The following is a 20,054-nucleotide window of genomic DNA, read 5'->3' as shown; positions in this document are numbered from 1 at the left end:
TTCTATTAAAAAAATATTTCGCAAAGGAGTGAGATTCAAAACCCAAGCATCTTACGTTTATTCCGTTGGTTAGAATCTCCGGGAAGAGCACCGTGGATTCATGACAGGGAATGTCGCGACGGGCGCCGGGCGCGCCGCCGCGCACGGCTGGGGCAGCAGCGCCACCTGCGGGCTGGCACGGGGACTGCGTGCGTGCTGCGCCTCGAGGCACGCGCGGCGACGGCGCTGCCGGGCTCCGTGTCACTGAAACACCGGCGGTGCTCCGGCCTCTGCTTGGCGAGTTATGGACTAGCTTCGGTGGCACAGCCTTTGTACATGCTCGTGATATTATAGTAATACAGTCTTGTAAAATCGAGCTTGTTACTGAGCCACACTTTGTTCTGCATTTGCTACTGATTAAGAATACATAAAAGCCTTGTGTGGATATCGCCTGCTTACCTTAAAATTTTAAATTAAAAATCTGTTTGTACCATTGTGTATGTTTAACAAATATGTGCGTATTTCACAAGGGTGGTCAAATGAGTGATCTCGTGGAAGAAAACTGCAAGAAAAGTTATTCTTCCCAGGAAACGTCTGCAGAAAAAAATGTGTCTTCTGCTGAGTACTGCTCAACAAGACACAAAAAATTGGTATGACTTCTCCAGTACTCTTTTATTATCAAGATACATATAATTGCCTTCAATTTCTTCAGTCATTACAAAAATAAAGAGCTGGCGTCAAGAGGGAAATATCAGTGACAATAACAGTGAAATGGATCAAGTTTGTAGCACAGTGATTTAGAGGGCTAAGAGCATTACTAAGTACGTAGGGCAACAGAGGAGTAGTCTTAGAGGAAGGACTATCACCTTATTATTCTTTTGCAACTTAAAATTGCATTATTTATGATCATGAATAGTGATGATGCTGAAAATCTACCCCAGAGTCCACAGCAGACATGTATGAATAAGATACATGAGATTGCCCTGTATGTTTTCAGGATGCAATTGAAGATGCATAGCATCAACCACCTTGGAAAAAAGTGCACTCAAGTGCATGGACATTCCTGAATCACTGTATCAGCAGATTGGGCTGAACTGCCACTGCTTTCACCTGAGAAACAGTGAAAGTGCTCAATTGTTTGTGGAAAATCACTATGAATTCTGATAGGAATGACACCCTCCAGGGAAGCCAAGAAATGGCAAGGCAGCTCCATTTACATAACTAGGAGAAAAATATAAATTTGTTTGTATTTTTGTGTCTTTACATAATGAATGACAAGTGTACAGTCAAAGCTTACAGTTATTGTCCAAAGGGAAAATGTTTGACATGATGCTTATGTTTGTAGTGACTTTAGAAGTGTCTGTCAACATACATGAACTAAGTGGAATGGTAATACACAGAGATAATATTTTAGCTTCCAAAAATATTCAGCAGTTTTAGCTAATTGTAAACATTAATTCCATAAGATTGGCAGAAAAATGCATCATCCTATTTCTCATAAAACTGTGCTTAGTTGAGCTTCTTTGTTTTTGTCTGTGTGTTGGGGGTTTTTTTCTCATACTTCTCGCTTGTGCAAATGTTTTGTTACTGTATTAGCTGCTCCTTCAAACATTTTTCTTGACCTCAGATTGTTTGGCATAGATAGTTTCTAGGCATCTGAGGGAACAGTGAAAATAAGAGTGAATCCATTTGAGATACTTGTAAACATAGTACTTGTTTTTACATTTTAGATTAAGATGAAAAACAAAACACATAATTCTGCATCTCATATGGAAACTTGCAAACTCCATGCTGCTGTACCAGAGTCATGTGTTCAGTCATGATTTTCCATCTCTAGTCAGGATGCACAGTTGGTAAAAGGAATATTTGATTAATAGTTAGACAAGCAAACATTTTAAACAATCAGTATGATCTTATAAGTTATCAGGAATATTAATTTTAATGTCACTAAAAAGCCGGTGAGGACACCTGGCAGCAAATAAATACATTTTCCATCCATACATAATTTTACTAATTAAAAACTTTCTGTTGTTTATTTATAGCAAAAACTCGAGAAACAATTAAAATGCTTAGCCTTTCAAAATCCAGGACCTCAGGTAGCTGACTTCAATCCTGAAACTAGAGAGCAGAAAAAGAAAGCATGCATGTCACAGATGAAACAAAAATTTTTTTATGAGTCCAAGTAAGATCTCTAACTTATTACCTGATTTACTTTAAAAAATGCCTGGTACGCTGTTCACTGAATCTGAATTAAATTCATAAAAGCATTGTTTTTTGCAGAGTGATTTCTTGAAAGTCATATTGGGAAAACAAGATTTTTTCTGTGTGACTTTAAGGGAATTTAGATATAGTATGGCATGCACTCATTTTTAGAACTAATGGCTCTTGCAATTAGGATATAATGCTGGTATTTCATTTTGCTGTGGGTTTATTAAAGACTAAATACTTGTACAGATATTTTCCATGTGTGTTTGGCTTAGTGTCTGAATGTGTTGAAGCACTGTCTGAGAACAATTTTTGTTCTCTTTCACAGATCTACAAAGAAGTATGACAAGCATGGCAGGCTGCTGTGTAATGACATAGATTTATGTGATTGCCTGGAAATCGACTGCCTGGGTTGCTTCTATCCTTGCTCCAAATGCAACTCAAACAAATGTGGGCCAGAATGTCGCTGCAATAGAAAATGGGTTTATGATACGATTGAAACTGAAGCTGGGGATGTGATCAGTGAGCTACCATTTTTTGTCCCTGACTGATAATGTTCTGTTAGTTTTTATGCCTGAACATTGCTCTTTTTATTTCATGTTTTATTAAAGTAAATCACCACTTGGCAGAGGTGCTTGTGCTTTGTTATTGTTGCCTACCTAGTAAACGTTACCATTCCCAATCAGGTAAAAGTGTGTATTTCATTCTTCCTCATCCTTGTGAGCTTTGCTGAGGCACTTAGTCAATCCTTTCTAAATCTTGACTTTCTAAAATTGAAGGTGTCTGAACTGTTATGGGAAGATCATTTTCGTACCCTCAGAAGCTGAACTGCATTACTTGTAATGAGGGTTTTTTGCAGATTTCTCTGCTTGTTCATTTACTCAGATGTGTGACATTGCTCTTTCTTTTGTTTCAGCTTGTCCAAGAGCCTTCTCATCCTGATGCATTCATTCCTTGTATAGGTGAGGCAGGTGGCATTTGAGATAACACTGTTCTTTGAAACCAGGTCACTACTTTCCATGTTTGTTTGCATATTAAGCAAAGTAGAGTGGAAACAACTCTCTCAGCAATTCTTTCTTGCTGCCCAGGTTGAAAAACTAAAACTAACATGTACAGTCAGCTTAATTTTTTTACAGCATGTGGCACATCAAACATCCACCAGTCATTAACTATACGGCTAAACAGAGTGGATTTTTTCCATCTGGACAGAAAAGTCTTTTTAGTTCCAGAAGTTTTCTCTTCATGTAAGGGATGACAGATTTTAAATACAATAACCTACACCCAGTCTTATGACGTAGGTATTCTCATTCATTATAGGCATCCACACCCTTTTTTGGGAAGTGAGGGTCCCTCTGATCTTGAAGGCAAGAAGGCTGCAGATGGTTGCAGGTGATTTCCAGGAGCTTGCTGTGAGTGGGGAAATCATTCCTTGGGCCTAGTGCTTGTTGTTTTTGAGGAGACTCTCCCAACTTTGAATGTGGCACCACTTTTCTCTCTCACCACAGGCCATTCTCTGTGACAAAGACCATCTACTCCAAGACAAAGATGTCTTCCAATATAAGAAACTTGAAACAGATCCCAAGAATGTCTTAACACCAAAATCTCCTTCTGACTTGCTACCTTGAAAAGATTTTTTGTTCCTCTCAGCTAATAACACTTTAAGCTTGTATCATGCAGGCAGCATGGGCAGCAAGCTGGAGGAGCTGGAAGCCATTGTGCAGTGGGAATGCTGTGACACAGTCACCATCAGTGAAACATGGTAGGACAATTTGCACAACTGGAGTGCTGTGTTAGACAGCTGTAAACTTTTCAGAAGGAATGGGTGAGGAAGGAGAGGTGGGGAGGAAGCCATGTAGGTTAGGAAGAGTTTTGGTTGCCTCTAGCTCAATGATTGTGACAATAGGGTTGAGTGTTTCTGGGCATGAATCAGAGGGAAGGACAAGGTAGATATCCTGGTAGGAATCCAGAAGGGAGGAGCAGATCAAATATTCTATAATCAGTCTCACAATTGCATGCTCTTCCTCTCTAGAGCAACTTCAGCATTCCAGATGCCTACTGTCAATACAATACAGCAGAGAGGGAAAACAGTCCAGGAAGTTCCTGGAGTATTTGTAAGACCATTTTCTGACACAGCAAGTCAGCCAAGGGGAGGCACCTGTCGGACTTGTTCTTTGTGAACAGAAAAGAACTAGAATGTGATGTGATGGTCTGATAGAGCTTTCAATTCTCAAAGAAAAAAAGGAAAGGGGTCAGCATATCTGCCATCTTGGACTTAGAAAGGTCTGTCAAGGGGCCTGGTTGTCAAAATCCCTTAGGAGGCAGTCCTGAATGACAAAGGAGTCCAGATTTTTCAAGAAGAAAATCTTCAGGGTGCAGGCTGTCCTCATGTGCCAAAAGACAAGCTGATGTGGAAGAAGGCCATCCTAGCTGAACAGAGAGCTTTGTCTGGAATTCTGTGTAAAAAAGAGGTTATATCACCATTGGAGGAAACAGAAGGCAACTCAGGAGGACTACAAGGATGTTGTGAGGTAATGCAGGGAGACGAATCCCAGAAATTAATCTGGCTACTGCAGCAAAAGAAAACATAAATGGTTTTATGAATATGCCAAATGTTTTCATAAATACATAGAGAAATGTTTGGACAGTGTTCTCAAGCACATGGTATAGCTCTTTTTATATCCTGTGCAGAACTAAAAGTCCCATCTGACTCAGCATATTCTGTGATTAGGTGATCACGGACCTCCTTACCTTATAGACGTGGGGAGATGCATTATGACAAAGGATGAGTGTCATGATCTGCTCATGCAGGGTGTTGTGATGGTTTGTTAATCAATCCCAAAAGTGCAAAAAGGCAAACAGCAGGGGACCATCAGTTTAATCACAACAAATACACCTTTATTTAGGTACCAACAGCAAATGCAATAGAAGGGACAGAAAAAGGAAATAAAGAATAGAGAGAAAAGAGGGGAAGGGGAATTATAGCTACCACCATTGAAACGAGGTCTTCAATGGGCCAGCCACATGGATTTGTTGTCGTCCATGGGGGTTAACTGAAATCTTGGTTAAGTTAGGGTCTTTCATAGTCCTCTGCCAAGTTTGGGGAGCAGGTAATGGACAAATGAGTCGATTGAAAAGTGGGTACAGACAGTCCATGTTATGAAGCAGGGCAAGTAAATTTCAGGAGTGAGCGAGATCCATTGTTTTCTTGGTCCACCAAACACACCTGCAGGCAACACTTGGCAAACATCCTGCTTCAGCCAGGCCAGCCCCACCCCCGTGATAGGGGTCTCAGTCTCAGTCCCTGGGAGGGAGCTTCAGTCTCTGTCCGTCACAGTGGTTGTGAGGTAGATGAGGAATCTTCCGTGGCAGATCCCAAAGTTACCCCAGAAAGTTCACATGGCCAAGAGGTGGGAAAATTCATGGGTTTGTCTATTGTGAAGCAGGTGTAAGCATACAGAGCAAGCCTCTCCTTACCAGGCCCTGCCCGAAGCAGTGTAGTGTGGTGACACACCAAACACACCTGCAAAAAATCACTTGGCAAGCATCCACCTCCAGGTGGAACCAGGCCAGAACTCTAATTGGGATCTTCAGGATCTTAGTTTCTGCTATTGCAACAATTGTGAGGCAAAAATGAGGGGAAATTTGGACCGTGTCTTACAATGAGGAAAAGGCAAAGGCACTTAGTGCCATCTTTGCCTCTGTCTTTAATAGCAAGACAGGTTGTTCATTGTGTCCCCAGCTTCGTGAACTGGAAGACAGGGATGGGGATCAGAATGAAGCCATGACCATTGACCTGATACACCGCTTAGACACACCCAAGTCCATGGGACTGGATGGGATCCACTGAAAGGTACTGAGGGAGCTGTCAGCAAAGCTCACTAAGCCACCTTCCATCATATACCAGCAGTCCGGGATAATGAGGTTCCAGATGACAGAAGGTTGGCAGATATTATGCCAATCTACAGGAAAGGTTGGAAGGAAGATTCAGGGAACTATAGGCCTGTCAGTCTGGCCTCGGTGCTAGAGAGGGTCATGAAGCACATGCCTTCACTTGGCGTGTATGGAATCAGGCACAGCTTGTTTGGGTTTAGGAAAGGCAGGTCCTGCTTGACTTACTTAAGGATCTTTGTGACAGGATGACCCTGCCTAATGGATGAGGAAAAGGCTGTGGATGTCTACCTAGACTTTGGTAAAGCCTTTGATACTATTCCCCACAGCATTCTCCTGGAGAAATTGACTGTTCATGGCTTGGACAGGGGAACTCTGCCCTGGGTTAAAAACTGTCTGGACGGCCAGACCCAGAGAGTGAAGGTGAATGGAGTTACATCCAGCTGGAGGCTTGTCAGCAGTGGTGTTCCACTTGACTCAGTACAGGGGCAGTCCAGCTAAACAACAGGTTTGAGTTGCTCCCTCAGTTAGTTCAGAGATGACATTAAATTAGATGGGAGAGCTGATTTGCTGGAGGGTAGGAAGGCTCTGCAGAGGGATCTGCACAGGATGGATTGATAGGCCAAGGCTAGAGAGACAGGGTGAGATTCAACAAGGTGAGGTGCTGGGTCCTTGGGCCACAACAACCTCATGCAGGAGTTGGACAAGAGTGGTTGGAGAGCTGTGCAGAGAAAAAGGCCCAGGGGTACTGGTCATCAGCAACTGAACATGAGCCGGTGTGTGTGCAGGTGGCCAAAAAGGCCATTGATTGGTTGTGTAGCCACCAGTATCAGGGCAGAGATTGTCCCCCTGTACCAGGCAAAGGTGAGGCCACACCTTGAGTCCTGTGTCCAGTTCCTCACTGCAAGACAGACGTTGACTCAGGAACATGTCCACATTCTGGAGTGAGTCCAGAGAAGGGCAATGGAGTTGTTGAAGGATCTGGAGCACAAGCTCTATTAGGAAAAGCTGAAGAAGCTGGGGGTGTTTATCTGGGAGAAAGGGAGGCTCGAGGGAGGCCTGTCTTTCTACAACTATCTGAAAGGAGATCGTAGACAAGTGAGGGTTGGTCTCTTCTCCTGGGTAACAAGTACTAGGATAAGAGGAAATGGTTTCCACTTGCACCAGGACACTTTTAGATTGGATTTTAGGAAAAATTTCTTCACTGAAAGGGTAGTCAGACATTGGAATAACCTAGACTGGGAAGCAGTGGAATCACCATCTATGAAAGCCCTGAAAAGGTATATGGATGTGGTACTTGAAGACATGGTTTAGTGGTTGGACTTGCTGATCTTAACGGTCTCTTCTAACCTAAACAATTCTATGATTCTATAAATACACCCACTAAAAAAAAATATCATAGGAATGTCTTTTACGGTGGTTAAAACACTCTGTTTGGTAATTGGATCTGGTGATGTTCTCTCATGTACTTCACTGGTCCCCAAGTATTCTTTGACTTCTGCCAGGAGTCCAAGTAGCCTACAATATATCTGAGCTATATTTCTTAGGGTAGGTGTAAATCCTGCTGATGAGTCAAGAGTTAAGGATTGTTTCTTGTTCCAGATGTGCCATAGACTCATTCTCAATTTGATGGAACAAGCAGCTCTTCAAGAAGATAAAGCTGATTTAAACTGACAGGAAGATGGCAGCTTTTGACATAACCTCAAGATCTGAAATGGACAGGTTTGAATTATCATCTATTTCTTTCTATTTTAAGGCAAAATCCTAGAAGTTTATCACATGGATTCCTGTGGTAAGGCTACATGTTACATTTTTTGAGTAATGTGGTTAATACCAGATTGGTGGAAATTCCATTATTGAATTAATTTGTGTTACTCTGTGGTTTTCAAAACAGACTATGACTTAGTCACAGTGATAGCTAAATGCAAAGTCTAAGAGAACTCCTTCACAAACATATTTATTGCAACCTTGGAAATAATGCACAAAACCTAAAATAAAAGAAAGGTGAGAGCCAAGATAAAAAAATTATAGCGCAGAGGCAGTTCTGCTGTCCAAATGAAGCAGTTTGAAGTGCGCAAGTATAATTCTAGGACAGATGTACATGGGGAAGAGGAAAACTTGTTTGTTATACATATTTTTATATGTATTGTGAAAGTTAGTGGTAGATACAAATAGCAACACAGTGCCCATATCTGATAGTTTTCTTAGGCAATTGCATGGTACCACACTGCCTGACACTTGGTTTTAAATCCCTGCAGAGAAATGGCAGAGAACATTGCATAGCCTCTTGAGAGAAGATATTGGTTATGCTCCAGATTACATCAGATCATCTTACATCACATAAATCATTCTAAACAAAGTATCACTTTCCTTATGGAGTAAGTTTGCTCTAGAAAGCTGGTTAAAATAAGGGAAAACAGATAAATGAACTCAGGGTTCCTTAAGGTCTGTGTGTCCTTGTCTCTCTTCCCACTTCCTCCCCTCCTCCCCAGATTATGCAGTTTAAACAACTTGTGACTCTGTGAATTTACTTTTCCTGTCTTTTCCTTGTCCATGTGGCTGCTTTGCTCATGGCTGCCAGTGATCCCATTGTGGCTTAAGGAGAGGAAATAGTACAGATAGATACATATTAAACTACACCCTAAGATACCATCTTTCAATCTCTTGCCTAAAAATTGATTCAGATTGTTTAATTTCAAATTATTGTGTCTTCCACAGTATTTCTGTTGCTTACAATCATCTATTTAGAAGGCGATACTCACCCTGTGCTTTCTTAGATGTTATTACTACAAAGAACTAAATATCAAGAAAATGAACAGTGCGTTCCCATATGATTTTTGCATAAGGATACTTCTTTCCTTCTAAGATCCTATGTACTTGGGCATTGTCTTATCGGAGTTTCAAACTTGAAAACTCAGAAAATAAAATCAGACTTATGCACAGTATCTTCTTGTTTGCCTTCATTGCCTTAATTGGATATTCTATCCAATATTCTTTATTGAATAGAAATCTATCCAGTAAAGACACTCTGTATTTAACAATGTGTCTACTTCTCTACATCTAAAGTTGTCACAGCTTAGGGGAGAAACCACAATAGCAGTCCTTTCATATTGTATTGGGTACTTAAAAATGCTTCTATAACAAAGGCCAATTAAAATGAAGTATTAATAGAATTATTAGCATGTGGCTCAGGAGAGGCAAAGGCAAGAGTGATTAAATATTATGATTTTTAAGATGTGAAAGTATGCAAAAGACCATGAACATTTGAGGCTTTATTAGATGAGTTAAGAGATGGGAGTTTTCAATATGACAGACCAAAAGTATATTGGGCACAAGGCTAGCTAGGTAGCCAGTTGTAGCAGGACCACCATTCTCGTCTACCTGTATCTCTCTGCTACTAGAAGGGACGCACAATGCTGATTTTTCCCTTGCTCAGTATTTGCAAATCCTTAATGCAAAGTTCCCCAGTGAAAAATTATATAACATAGCACTTCTGAAACACAGACTAGAAGTACAATAGATCATAGCACTGTAAAACAACAGGCAGAAAATTGAGGTCTTCTTTCCCAAACTAAGCTCACATTTTTATATAAAAATAAGTGTGGGATTCTTGTCCAAATGGGGACTTAACAGTAGAAAACTTAAGTAAACCACAAGGTATTCAGTTTACCTTCAGTGCTTTAAAACAATGAGGAACAGTCAGTCCTGGGAAAAGTCAGATCTGTGATTCCAGAAAGTCTACATATTTCAGTTACAAGACCACTAAACTGCTTCTTCTGGCTTAAAATGAACTTCTGCATATGGCAAAGTGCCATTCAATTCCACTGCATCATTAAAGCATTAAAAAAAAAAAAAAAAACAACCAAAAAAGAAACAAAGATACATTTTTTAATTATTTTCCAGACAATTTTCATTATCCTTTTAAAGACCTCCTGTAAGAACACAATTGAACTTTGTCTATATCCATTCATACTATGGTAGAATACATATATGACTCACTTTAGGGAAAAACCAAAATATATAGACTAAAGAAATATAGACCAATGCTTTCTGAATTAATATTCAAATATCCTTAAATACGTATTTGCACCAAATGCATTACAGTTTCTACAGTTCTTTTGAGGTGTCATGGCAGGATAGAGAGGTGAGGGGAGAGCAGTGGATGTTGTCTACCTCAGCTTCAGCAAGGCTTTTGACATTATCTCCCACAGCATTCTTGTAGGTAAACTCAGGCCACAGCATTCTTGTAGGTAAACTCAGGAAATATGGATTAAATGAATGGACAGAGAGATGGATCAAGAACTGGCTGAATGGCAGAGCTTGGAGAATCATGACCAGCAGAGCAGAATACAGGTGGAGGCCTGTAGTCAGTGGCATTCCCCAGGGATCCATACTAGGTACAGTCTTACTCGGACTGTTTGTCCATGACCTGGATGAAGGGACCGAATGCTCCCACAGCAAGTTTGGTGATAAAACAAAACTGGGGGTAGTGGCTGATCTACCTGAAAGTTGTGCTGAAATTCAGTGCAACCTTTGTAGGCTGGACAGCTGGGCAGAGAGAAACCAAATGAGGTTCAAGGAAGGCAAGTGTAGGGTGCTGCACCTGGGGAGGAATAACCCCAAGTACCAGCACAGCACCCACTCTTTTTTGTCTGTGTGCATACAAGTGTGCATGTGCTGTACCAAATGTGGGAGAAATGCTGCTCTTCTAGATTTTTAACTGCTTAAATTGTTTAATTTAAGTTATAAGTTAAGTTAAATGCTTTTGCGTTGAAGTACTGTTATTAAGTGCTGTTGGGCCTTTGGGCTGTATTCCTCTTTATCCTTCCCCTTTATATCCTCAGTGTGCCTTGACCATCTAGTACGTAGTAGAGAGGGCCTATAGAAGCTATTAAATTAAACCTGCTTTTACTGATACTTTTGCCAGTGATTCTTTAAACAATCTTAAAACACTCATTCATGACATGGGTGCAAGTATTCTTATTTAGTAACAGAAAAGGTATTAGGATAAAAAGTTGTATAATGGTGCAATTGACAGCACCTTGTCAAGTTATCTCCCTTATTTATTGTTTCTAATCTCACTTTACTGTGTTTCTTCAGTGAAGGTCTGAACACAGAATCATACAGGGTAGAAGAGGCCTCCAGGCCTGTATGAAGCAAATCAAACCTCCTGTGTGAAGCAAGCTCAGCTGGAGCTGGGAGGTTGCCCAGTTGAGTTCTTAATGTTCATTCTTCTGATTATTCATTTAAAATATTCATTTGATGCAGCAAAGTGCAAAATAAAACACTTTTAAATAGATCCAAGTTGTAAAACCAGAGAATTGGCAGCAAACCTGAGCAGTACATCCAGTACCTGTATCAACTGGAATGTTATGAAATAAGTAAGCAATTGTCTAGACTTCCACTCACCCTTGCTCATTTTGCCTGAACAAACTTTTTAAAATTCTGCTCTTGGGGGAGATTTCCTAGAAAAAAAAGATACATTGGATTTCTTTCAGTGTGGAGCAAAACACTCATTTTTCTTTTCTAGCCAAGTAAATTTCTTGCAAGAATATTGGGTTTTTTTGTGTTTTTATAATAGCACAGAAAACTACAGGAAATAGTTGAATATAATTGTATTTCATCCCAGAACAATAGCTTGAAAAATGTAATGGCCATTCATAAAAGTGACTGTGAGTCAAACATGGTAAAAGTTTGTCTCAGTTTAAGACAATTTAAAAAGTGGACAATCGCAAATTAATTACCTCCCCTTATAGTTTTAATCAGTCCATTTCCACCATAAGGAGAAATGAATATGAGTTTACATAAGTGAAAAGAATAAAGATTTACAAATATACGAAAGAGCAATAGGCAAAAAAATCACAGGAATCACCATTGATTCAAAATTGATGAATCTCACTGGCCCTCCCAGAAAAAAGAGGAACTTAAAATGACTCCTCCAGGATGGTGGCCCCCACAGCTGGCAATGTGGTTTGAAAGATGAAGGGAAGTTAGTGACAAGCATATCCTGGGAAGGTAGGAGCTTACGAAGCAGTTCTGGTGGCAGATGGAAATCGCAGGCATTGCTGGGGTGTGACTCTGGCCCCACAGTATCAGGCTCTGGTTTGTTGGATGTGGGTGCTGCTGTCTCTCTCTTTCCTGTCATCCAGGAAAGAGAGAGACTCTGCTGGCATTGGTGCTACTGTTCCTGAGCCATTGGTGTGTTGGGAGGGAGCAGCAGGGAAGAAACAGTCCCTCAGCACTGATGTGTGGTGACCCAACTTTTACTGTCTGTCGTGGTTTGACACAGAAAAAGAATTTTTCTTGGAAGGAAGAGGTCAATTGATATTGACCAATTGAAGGTGGACACGCCTCTGAGAACACAGAGGGGTTAAAAGCAGAATTCCCAGGGGAACTCGCTCTCTTTGGTTCCGGTCAGCGTGCAGTGCAGGACTCTCCCCTGCCCGGCCGTGGCTGGGTGGGGAGGGGGAGGCCCATGGCCTGACTGAGGTGGGCCCAGGGGTGGAGGGGCTGGAACTGGGCTGGCCCCTGCAGATGGAAGGGTGAGGGGGCCACAAGGTGCCCAGCCACCTGTGGGAGCTGGAGCCTGGGCATCGAGCCAGCCCTGGGAGTCGGGACTTTTAACCCTTCCTTGAGAAATGAAGGCTTTGTGAAATATTACTCCTCCTTGGTTTGAAGGAAAAAGAGACAGCCTGGGACCTGAGATTGTGAGGGAAAGAAGGTTGGGGGGAGATGATGGAATGGCTTTTGGCTGGACTTTTCCTTTGTAGCCACAGACTGAACCGATTTTCTCCTTCAAGAGAGACTGTATTTTAGGAGGATGCTGGTGAGCCAAAAAGACCATGCTTCAGCTAGGAAAAGACAGAAGTGGAGTGAACAGAGAAAAGTTAGGGAGGTTTGTGGTGGTGCCCCCTGTCTTCAAAGAAGAAGAGAAGAGAAGAAGATCTCTGTTCTTGGACCCTCGGCTCCAGCGGAAAATGGGGGGACTGTGGTCCCAAAAATGGAAAACTGAACTGTTGTTTTTTCCCTCTTGGCAGAGCATCCTTAAAAGGAAAAAAAGTCCTAAAAGCAGTCTGTCCATCCATGCATTCGTGGTGAGAGCACCGAGCATGGAAAGGAGAGGGTCACCATGGGAAACTTTTTCTCCGGGTGGTGCCATGCGTGACATGGAAACACAGGATGTGGCAGCTGTATTTCTTGGGGGTCTGTGGCATGGGAGGGACTCCTCTCTCCCTTGATGAACTGAGTATCAATTGTCTGGAGGGTGATTGGTGTCCAGGTTGTGTCTTGCTGTGGTTTGTTGGAGTTGGGTGGTGGGAGGAGGAGTGTTTTGAAAGGTTTTCATTTTGAATTTTGTGGTTGTTTTCCTTTCTTTTTTCTTTTATAATAGTATAGTAATAGTAGCTTAATAAAGTTTTTTCCCTTGTTATTAAGCTTGGGCCTGCTTTTGCTCTGTTCTCGATTGAATTTCACAGCATTCAATTGAGAGATTGCATTTTCATGGGGGCACTGGTATTGTGCCAGTGTCAAACCATGACACTGTCTCAAGCTTTGCACAGTGAACAGATATTGCAAAATTCATTCCAAAACAGATTCTGATTGTAAAATGCAGCTTTTTGGGTTGCAACTGTTGTAAGCCCAGAAAAACCCACCTGAACCAACATCTGGCTTGAGCAAATGCCATGAGAGAAGAGAGCACTTGGCTTGGGCGCTCCAACATTTTAAAGGGATTGGCACCACTCCCACCTGCCGTGCAATTCTGTTTCTGACTGTGGTGCTGGGCCTTAAAGCGTTAAACTATTTTAGGCACAGGCAGATCAGGAATCCACTAGCATTTTGGGTTACCCAGGACAGAGTATAGCTGTGGAAAATGAGTATTTTATGATTGGCTCTTTGCAAATATTAAATTGAATATTATATGTATTATGGAGGGTTATTTTGTAATACTGTATTAATCCTTTTTAAACAGTGTGTTAAATATAGTTTTAGGTTATAACACAATGTTAAAATAGAAACTCTGCAATGTAAGATACTTTTTACTAGCTCAAGAAAAAAGATAAGAAACTCTTTGCACAGAGATAACAGTGACACGGAACCTGAAGAGTTACGGCCTCCTTATTGGAAAAGACAAACATTCTTCCCCGTCTCTCAGTCTTAATGGAGCTACCAGGATTAAGGGGAAGAAGTTGACGAAAACCAGAAAAAAATCGTAATTTTCAAGGAATTTATGCATCATGTATGAGATATATGAATATGCAACAGGCTACTGATTTTAAGGGTTATTCCTTTGTTCACAATACATGTTTTTGGCAGCTTAGTGTCCAAAACCATCCAGACATCTGTAATTCTTTGCTTTTTATTGTCTTGTAATTGTCCTAACTCTACGTTTTTATTACTCTAATTATATGACTATTTTTATAACCATTTTATTAAACTTTTAAAATTCTAAAAACAAGTGATTGATGTTTTTCACAATAGCACAAATGTTATTTAAGTCTCAGGGAGGAATTCTCTACTTTCAAACTCCTGTTGGAATATGGCCACGTTTCTCACTTTTTTTTTTTCTGTTGCTTCTTAAGGCCAAGTCTATTTAATCAGACATTATCTTTTCAGATGTTCTGGCTGCAATGCTGACCATTTTGAAATTGATCCTACTGACTAAATTCCCTTCAGTTAATTGTGGCAAGATTTCAGCTTATATGTTTATAAAACATTTCTTCACAATACTCTCAAAAATTTCCAACCTTTTCTAACCTGTCTCTTGAGGTTCCAATAACTTATTACCATTTATTAACTTTGTGACATTTATTGACTTTGTAACTTTTAAACTTTTGCAGCCACATCCTGAAGTTTCCAAAAGACTTTTAATATTTTTGGTTGGCTTCCTAGGAAAACAGGCTTATGAAGTTATGCTGCCTGTTCCTGTGTTTGTTCACCTCAATGTCTTTGATCCTGTTTTTCAATTTCAGCCAAACCCAATGGAAAATAGAGGTCTCACAGACATTACTCCATTCAAGTGGAGTAGAAACACACAATTCAATGCTTGAAAGTTAATGGTTCTGTTAATTTAGCTTGAGAACCTTGTACTTGCCCTGAAACAAGGCACGGTGTGCTCTGTGTCTTATGCAGGGGAGTTCAATGGCGTGGGATGGGTTGGGACTTTGGGAGAATTACCTGGGCACAGGTTGTTTGGGGAAGGTGGGAATTCAGCTAGTCACTGTAGATTCCACATCCTCCAGAACAACTGGTTGTTGCTGTAAGGGTGGCAGCTGGCTTTGTCAAGTTCACGGCCTACAAACAAGGACCGTGATGACAGGTATTTTAGGGCTGACGGTGCACTCCCACACGGGAACAAACGTCCCTGCGGAGCCTGAGGGGCTGAACAGTACCACATGGTGACGGCTCAGAGACGAGACTCGAGGATGAGCAGTTGTCCCCGCTGCCTGCTGGTGTGCACCAGGGCGGCTCGGACCCGTCCCCGTCCCGGTCCCCGTCCCCGCCGGGGACTCAGCCGCAGCCCTGCCGCCGCCGCCGCCGCGGAGCCCCGCCGGGAGCGCGCCCAGCCCGCGCCGCGCCCTCCCCGCCGCGGGAGCCTCGGCACCTTCGCTCAGGCTGCCATCGGTGCGGCGAGAGGACACAGCCTCAAGCTGTGCCCAGCGAGGCTAAGGCTGGACCTAAGGAGGAATTTCTTCACAGAAAGCGTGATTAAACATTAGAATGAATTTCCTAGGCAGGTGGTAGAGTCACCGTCCCTGCGGGTGTGAGGAAAGACTGGACGTGACACTCCGGTACTGTAGACTAGCTGACATGGTGGGTTCCAGCCCGACGATGGGCTGGAACAGGACGATCCCAGATGTCTTTCTACACCAAGTTCATTCCGTGACTCTGCGGGTTTGCGCTGCCCTCTCTGAGAGCGGCGCGGCAGCGCTTGGCCTCGCCGGGCCGCCGTCGGGGGCGGGCCCGCGGCACAGCCATGGCGGCTCCCGTCGTGCCGCAGAGCAACAGGTACCGGCGCTGCGGCCGCCGGGCCGGGCCGGGCCCTGCGGAGCCAGGCGGGGCGGGGCGGGCACCGCCGGCACCGCCACGGTGCCGGGGCTCCGCGGGGCTCCGCGGGGCTCGGGTCCGTCTGACACCCCTCCCTCCTTCCTCCCAGCATCCGCAGGGCCGTGTCGCTGCTCAACGCCGTGGACCCAGGCCGGTTTCCGCGGCTCCTCTCCCGCCTTCTGCAGAAGCTGCACCTGAAGGTTGGCGGGGCGCGGGGAGTTGTCTGGGGGTTGTGTAACGCGGAGCCGGGCGGGGCGGGAGCGGGGCTTGGCGGTGCCGGAAGGACGCGGGCCCGGGCCCGGGCCCGGCCGGAGCTTGGGCAGCGCGGCTGCGCACCCTGAACACAAGCCCCGCTCCTTCTTGGGGGTTTTAGATCTGGATTTCGTTCATCACGAGATCTTCAGAGCTGTATCGGGGACGTGAAGTAAAAGCCGGTGTCGCATGTCGTGAGATCGATTGATGCTTGTTGTAGCCCGCTGCCTCCAAGTGCTGGTGCCTTCAACAGTGCTGTCAGAGGACCCGCGAGTTGCTTGGCCTTTTGCACAAAGTCCTCTTTTACGCTCACAAATGTTGTCCACAAAAATCGGATTTGATATCCGGTTTGTAAAAAGCCAGTGATTACACACTCGAGCGAGACATTGGTTATTTATTTCAGAATTGTGCAAGCCCGATTTTCAGTGGTGTTCCCCAAGGCAAGCACCCCCAGCGTCAGAACTTTTTACCGTTTATCCATTTTAGCAAACAAAGGCTTCAGTGTTAATTGACAACAAGTTACATAGTTTTTATTGGTTAATATTTTGTCTTCTACTGTTTAATGATTTTCTCACTTCCCATGCTAATTAGTCTGCATGCTCAGTCTTTCTCTTCCCTTGAGTCAGTGGGCTTCTTGGGTTTGTGGTCTGTGAGCTGGTGGTCACTGATTCCTCTGCAGGAATTACCTTTTACCCAGTTGGAGCTGATTGCAGCACAGTTGCTGAATTGGCTTTATCAGTTTCTCCCTTATCTTGTGAGTTCTGCCAAATGTCCTTGAGACCCATAAATTCTGCATTCTTTGCATTCAATATTGGTGGTACATCCTCCCCAGGTTTTGTTACCCTTCCCCTAGGTCTGAGGTCACTGATGCATGCCAAGACCAAAACCTTAACAAGGCAATTCTTCCAAGAAGTATTGTGTCTTTCTAAAATCTGCTCATCACAGCAGAGCTTGTTAGCTGCTCTCTGTTTCATGAATTAAGTCACCTTTCTTCCTGATTAGGCTTGAAAGTATACAAAGATTAACCATCAAAGAACATTCTTTCTTAAGAAAATGTTACATGTTCTGCGTTTTACAATACAAAGGAAGCACTAAATGGGTGTTTTATATATTTTTCTGCATTTGTGGATGTCCATCAATTAAAAACACCTGTGGAATTGAGGATAAAAGTTAAATCCAGAGCTCTTAGTGAATATTTCTGTCGTCTTTGCAGAAGATGATTACTGATTGCAGAATCAAAAGAAATAAAATAAATAACAAAAGAGAAAGTAAATCAGTATTCAGTTTCATTTCACAGTGCTCCAATGTCAAATGCAGGCTAACTCTAAACCTTGTACTAAATATTGAAGGGGAAACTGAAAAATGAATCTTACATCAGAAATTATTTTGTTAGTTTCATTGTCTTACAGTGTCAGATTTTGTTTATTCCATTGTTTTGTGTTTAGAAAAATGTAAGAAGAAATACAGAATCTGTTTTCTATACATATATATATAGACTAAATGGTAAAATATTACAGGAACAGCATGGAAAAACTTGCAAATATATTAAAGATTGTAAGTCTGACATTGTAAGGATTCATTTGATTCAACAGCTGAGTTTTTGTTGTTGTTGTTGTTGTTTTTTTCTAATAACATCACTAGCTTGGATGCCACTTATTGCAGAGAGTTTTCTCTGTTTTGCATGGATATTACCTGTTAGGTAATGGGAATGCATCACCAACTTTTTGTTTAGTTTGTTCTTTTTCACTACTCCATAGCATTTTAGTAGCTCTTCACAGTTTTAATTGGCATTTACATGAGCTGAAGTGTTTCTTGTAATTCAGCCCACTCAATATCATGAATAGTTTTACTTTCTAAAGTACCTAAGTAACTAGTTAAATTGCTGGAAGTTTGAAATGAACTTCATTGCCTTAACAAAGCAGACACTGGGAACTCTGTATTTCCTTTTAACAAATAATGATTCAGATAATGTTTCCATTTTGAGTCTCTTGTTATAAACGTTGTGATCGTTGAAAGTTTTGTGTAATTGCCTCATTTTTTTATTTGGACAGCTAAATTGTTTTGCTTGTCTAGCTTTGCAGTTTTGGATTACTAAGTGGTCTAAATGTGGTGTTTATTAGTAATTGGGTTTTAAAATAAGGCAATGTCTGCATTTTAAATTACTATTTAATTTGCTGTAGTATAGTAAGTACAAAAAACTGTATTTTTAAAGTACAGCACATTCTCAATTGTCTTCAGAAACTCAGGAGGCTATAGATTCAAATTTGACTTTCAAAATAAATATTCATTAGGCCTTTATTGCCTTTGCAACAACATGGGTGATTTTTTGAAGGGTATCCAGAATGGAAGCTGCATGCATGACTAACTTAACTACAGTTTTGCCTTCTGTTTTCTGGGATTTTAGTAATGCAGTTTGTATTTGCCTTATTTTTATTTATAAAAGTTTGTTGGAGATTATCTGATAATTGGAAGAATAATATTTCTGTAGTGTCTATGAGGCACAAAGAGAAAGCTTTTTCTTTTGATGTATGTCAGATAATCCTGTGGTACTGGGTTGGCTTTTAATTTTGATTTTCAGTGAGAAGAATTGCATCTGCTTTGTAATTTCTATTTAGAAACAACTGGATAGCGGTTGTGTTTATAAAGATGAGGAGAAAATTTTTACTTCGAAAATATGTTCTTGGTTCTTAAATAAAATGTTAGGACTAACCATTTTTGTGCTTCAGGCTGAAAGTACCTTCAGTGAAGAGGAGGAAGAAAAACTTCAAATAGCTTTTTCATTGGAAAAACAGGATCTTCATCTAGTTCTTGAAACTATATCATTCATTTTGGAACAGGTATTTTGTTTTCACCATTTGGCAGTAATAAATGTATTTTTTTATCCAGCTATAGATTTGAAAAATAGGACAGTGAAGTTAAAAAGGAAGTAGTGAAAATATATCTATATATATATATATATATCTGTATATTTTGTATGTTTTGGGTTTATGATTTAACTGCTTATTGTTTCTTGCCTTTCTGATTTGGATGGGACTAGGTGCCTTTGTGCAGTGATTGTACAGCTAGTGTAAATATTAATAATATAAGTGAGGTCTGCAATACTCCAAGGGAACTCTTGATAATTATGAGATATAGTATTCTCTATTATTCATTGTATCAAGCAGCCATGCATTTTTTAAGTTTTTGTGAGGAAAGTCCTAGATAACATTACTGAGCACAGTTTAACTTACGTTAGGATTCAGTTATGGAAAATTTTCATGCACAGAAGCAGTCTGTACTGAGGTGAACAGGCACAACTAATATAGGTCAAGAATTTGGAGAAGTGGATGACTGCATGGTGCAGTCATGTTGTAAACAGAGTAAGTTTTCTGATTTGGTGGTCTATCTCTACTAAAGCTGGGAAGCTTATATTAACCAGTAAATATGGTAACTTTTAAAAATTGTTAAGCTCATGCTATTATCCATCCATTTAATGCAACTATGGAAAGTTGAGTCTTGTGCAGAGGGCGTGCATAGTGGTGGTCTTTTAGAGGATTTAAATCTGGTTCTTTCTTACACGTCAGTTTACGATCAGTTCACTTAATTAACACAATCCGCTGCATTAGAAATAAAACAAACAGTCCTCCTTGTGGCTTCTATCCACCAAAAAATGAAAATGAAACCTGAGGTCACCTCCAGACTGCAAT

General features: G+C 41.5%; 2 protein-coding genes across 2 annotated transcripts in view; both read left to right on the top strand.

The window, feature by feature from the left end:
- The first annotated feature begins 518 nt into the window (after nucleotides 1-518).
- On the top strand, nucleotides 519-2,735 carry ARL14EPL (ARF like GTPase 14 effector protein like). Its single transcript, XM_021546240.3, has 3 exons — nucleotides 519-629; nucleotides 2,022-2,161; nucleotides 2,513-2,735. The coding sequence occupies exons 1-3, from the start codon at nucleotides 519-521 to the stop codon at nucleotides 2,733-2,735; spliced, it is 474 nt and encodes a 157-aa protein (XP_021401915.2).
- A 13,280-nt stretch (nucleotides 2,736-16,015) lies between these two features.
- The window catches only part of COMMD10 (COMM domain containing 10), a 107,651-nt gene continuing 103,612 nt past the window's right edge, over nucleotides 16,016-20,054 (top strand). Inside the window, exons 1-3 of the mRNA XM_021546223.2 lie at nucleotides 16,016-16,077; nucleotides 16,226-16,316; nucleotides 19,095-19,205. Coding sequence (XP_021401898.1) covers nucleotides 16,046-16,077; nucleotides 16,226-16,316; nucleotides 19,095-19,205 — 234 coding nt within the window. The 5' untranslated portion in view covers nucleotides 16,016-16,045. The remainder of the gene's footprint in view (nucleotides 16,078-16,225; nucleotides 16,317-19,094; nucleotides 19,206-20,054) is intronic.

Source organism: Lonchura striata, chromosome Z (genome assembly GCF_046129695.1).
Source record: "Lonchura striata isolate bLonStr1 chromosome Z, bLonStr1.mat, whole genome shotgun sequence".
NCBI classification, from domain to species: Eukaryota; Metazoa; Chordata; class Aves; order Passeriformes; family Estrildidae; genus Lonchura; species Lonchura striata.
Note: the sequence above shows the minus strand (reverse complement) of the source record. Positions and strands in the feature narration are given on the sequence as shown.

Excerpts from the sequence above, each read along its gene's own strand:
- ARL14EPL (XM_021546240.3), top strand. The coding sequence starts at position 519 with ATGAGTGATCTCGTGGAAGAAAACTGCAAGAAAAGTTATTCTTCCCAG. Across the intron at positions 630-2,021 it reads CAACAAGACACAAAAAATTG|CAAAAACTCGAGAAACAATT; the intron begins GTATGACTTCTC and ends GTTTATTTATAG. Across the intron at positions 2,162-2,512 it reads AAATTTTTTTATGAGTCCAA|ATCTACAAAGAAGTATGACA; the intron begins GTAAGATCTCTA and ends TCTCTTTCACAG.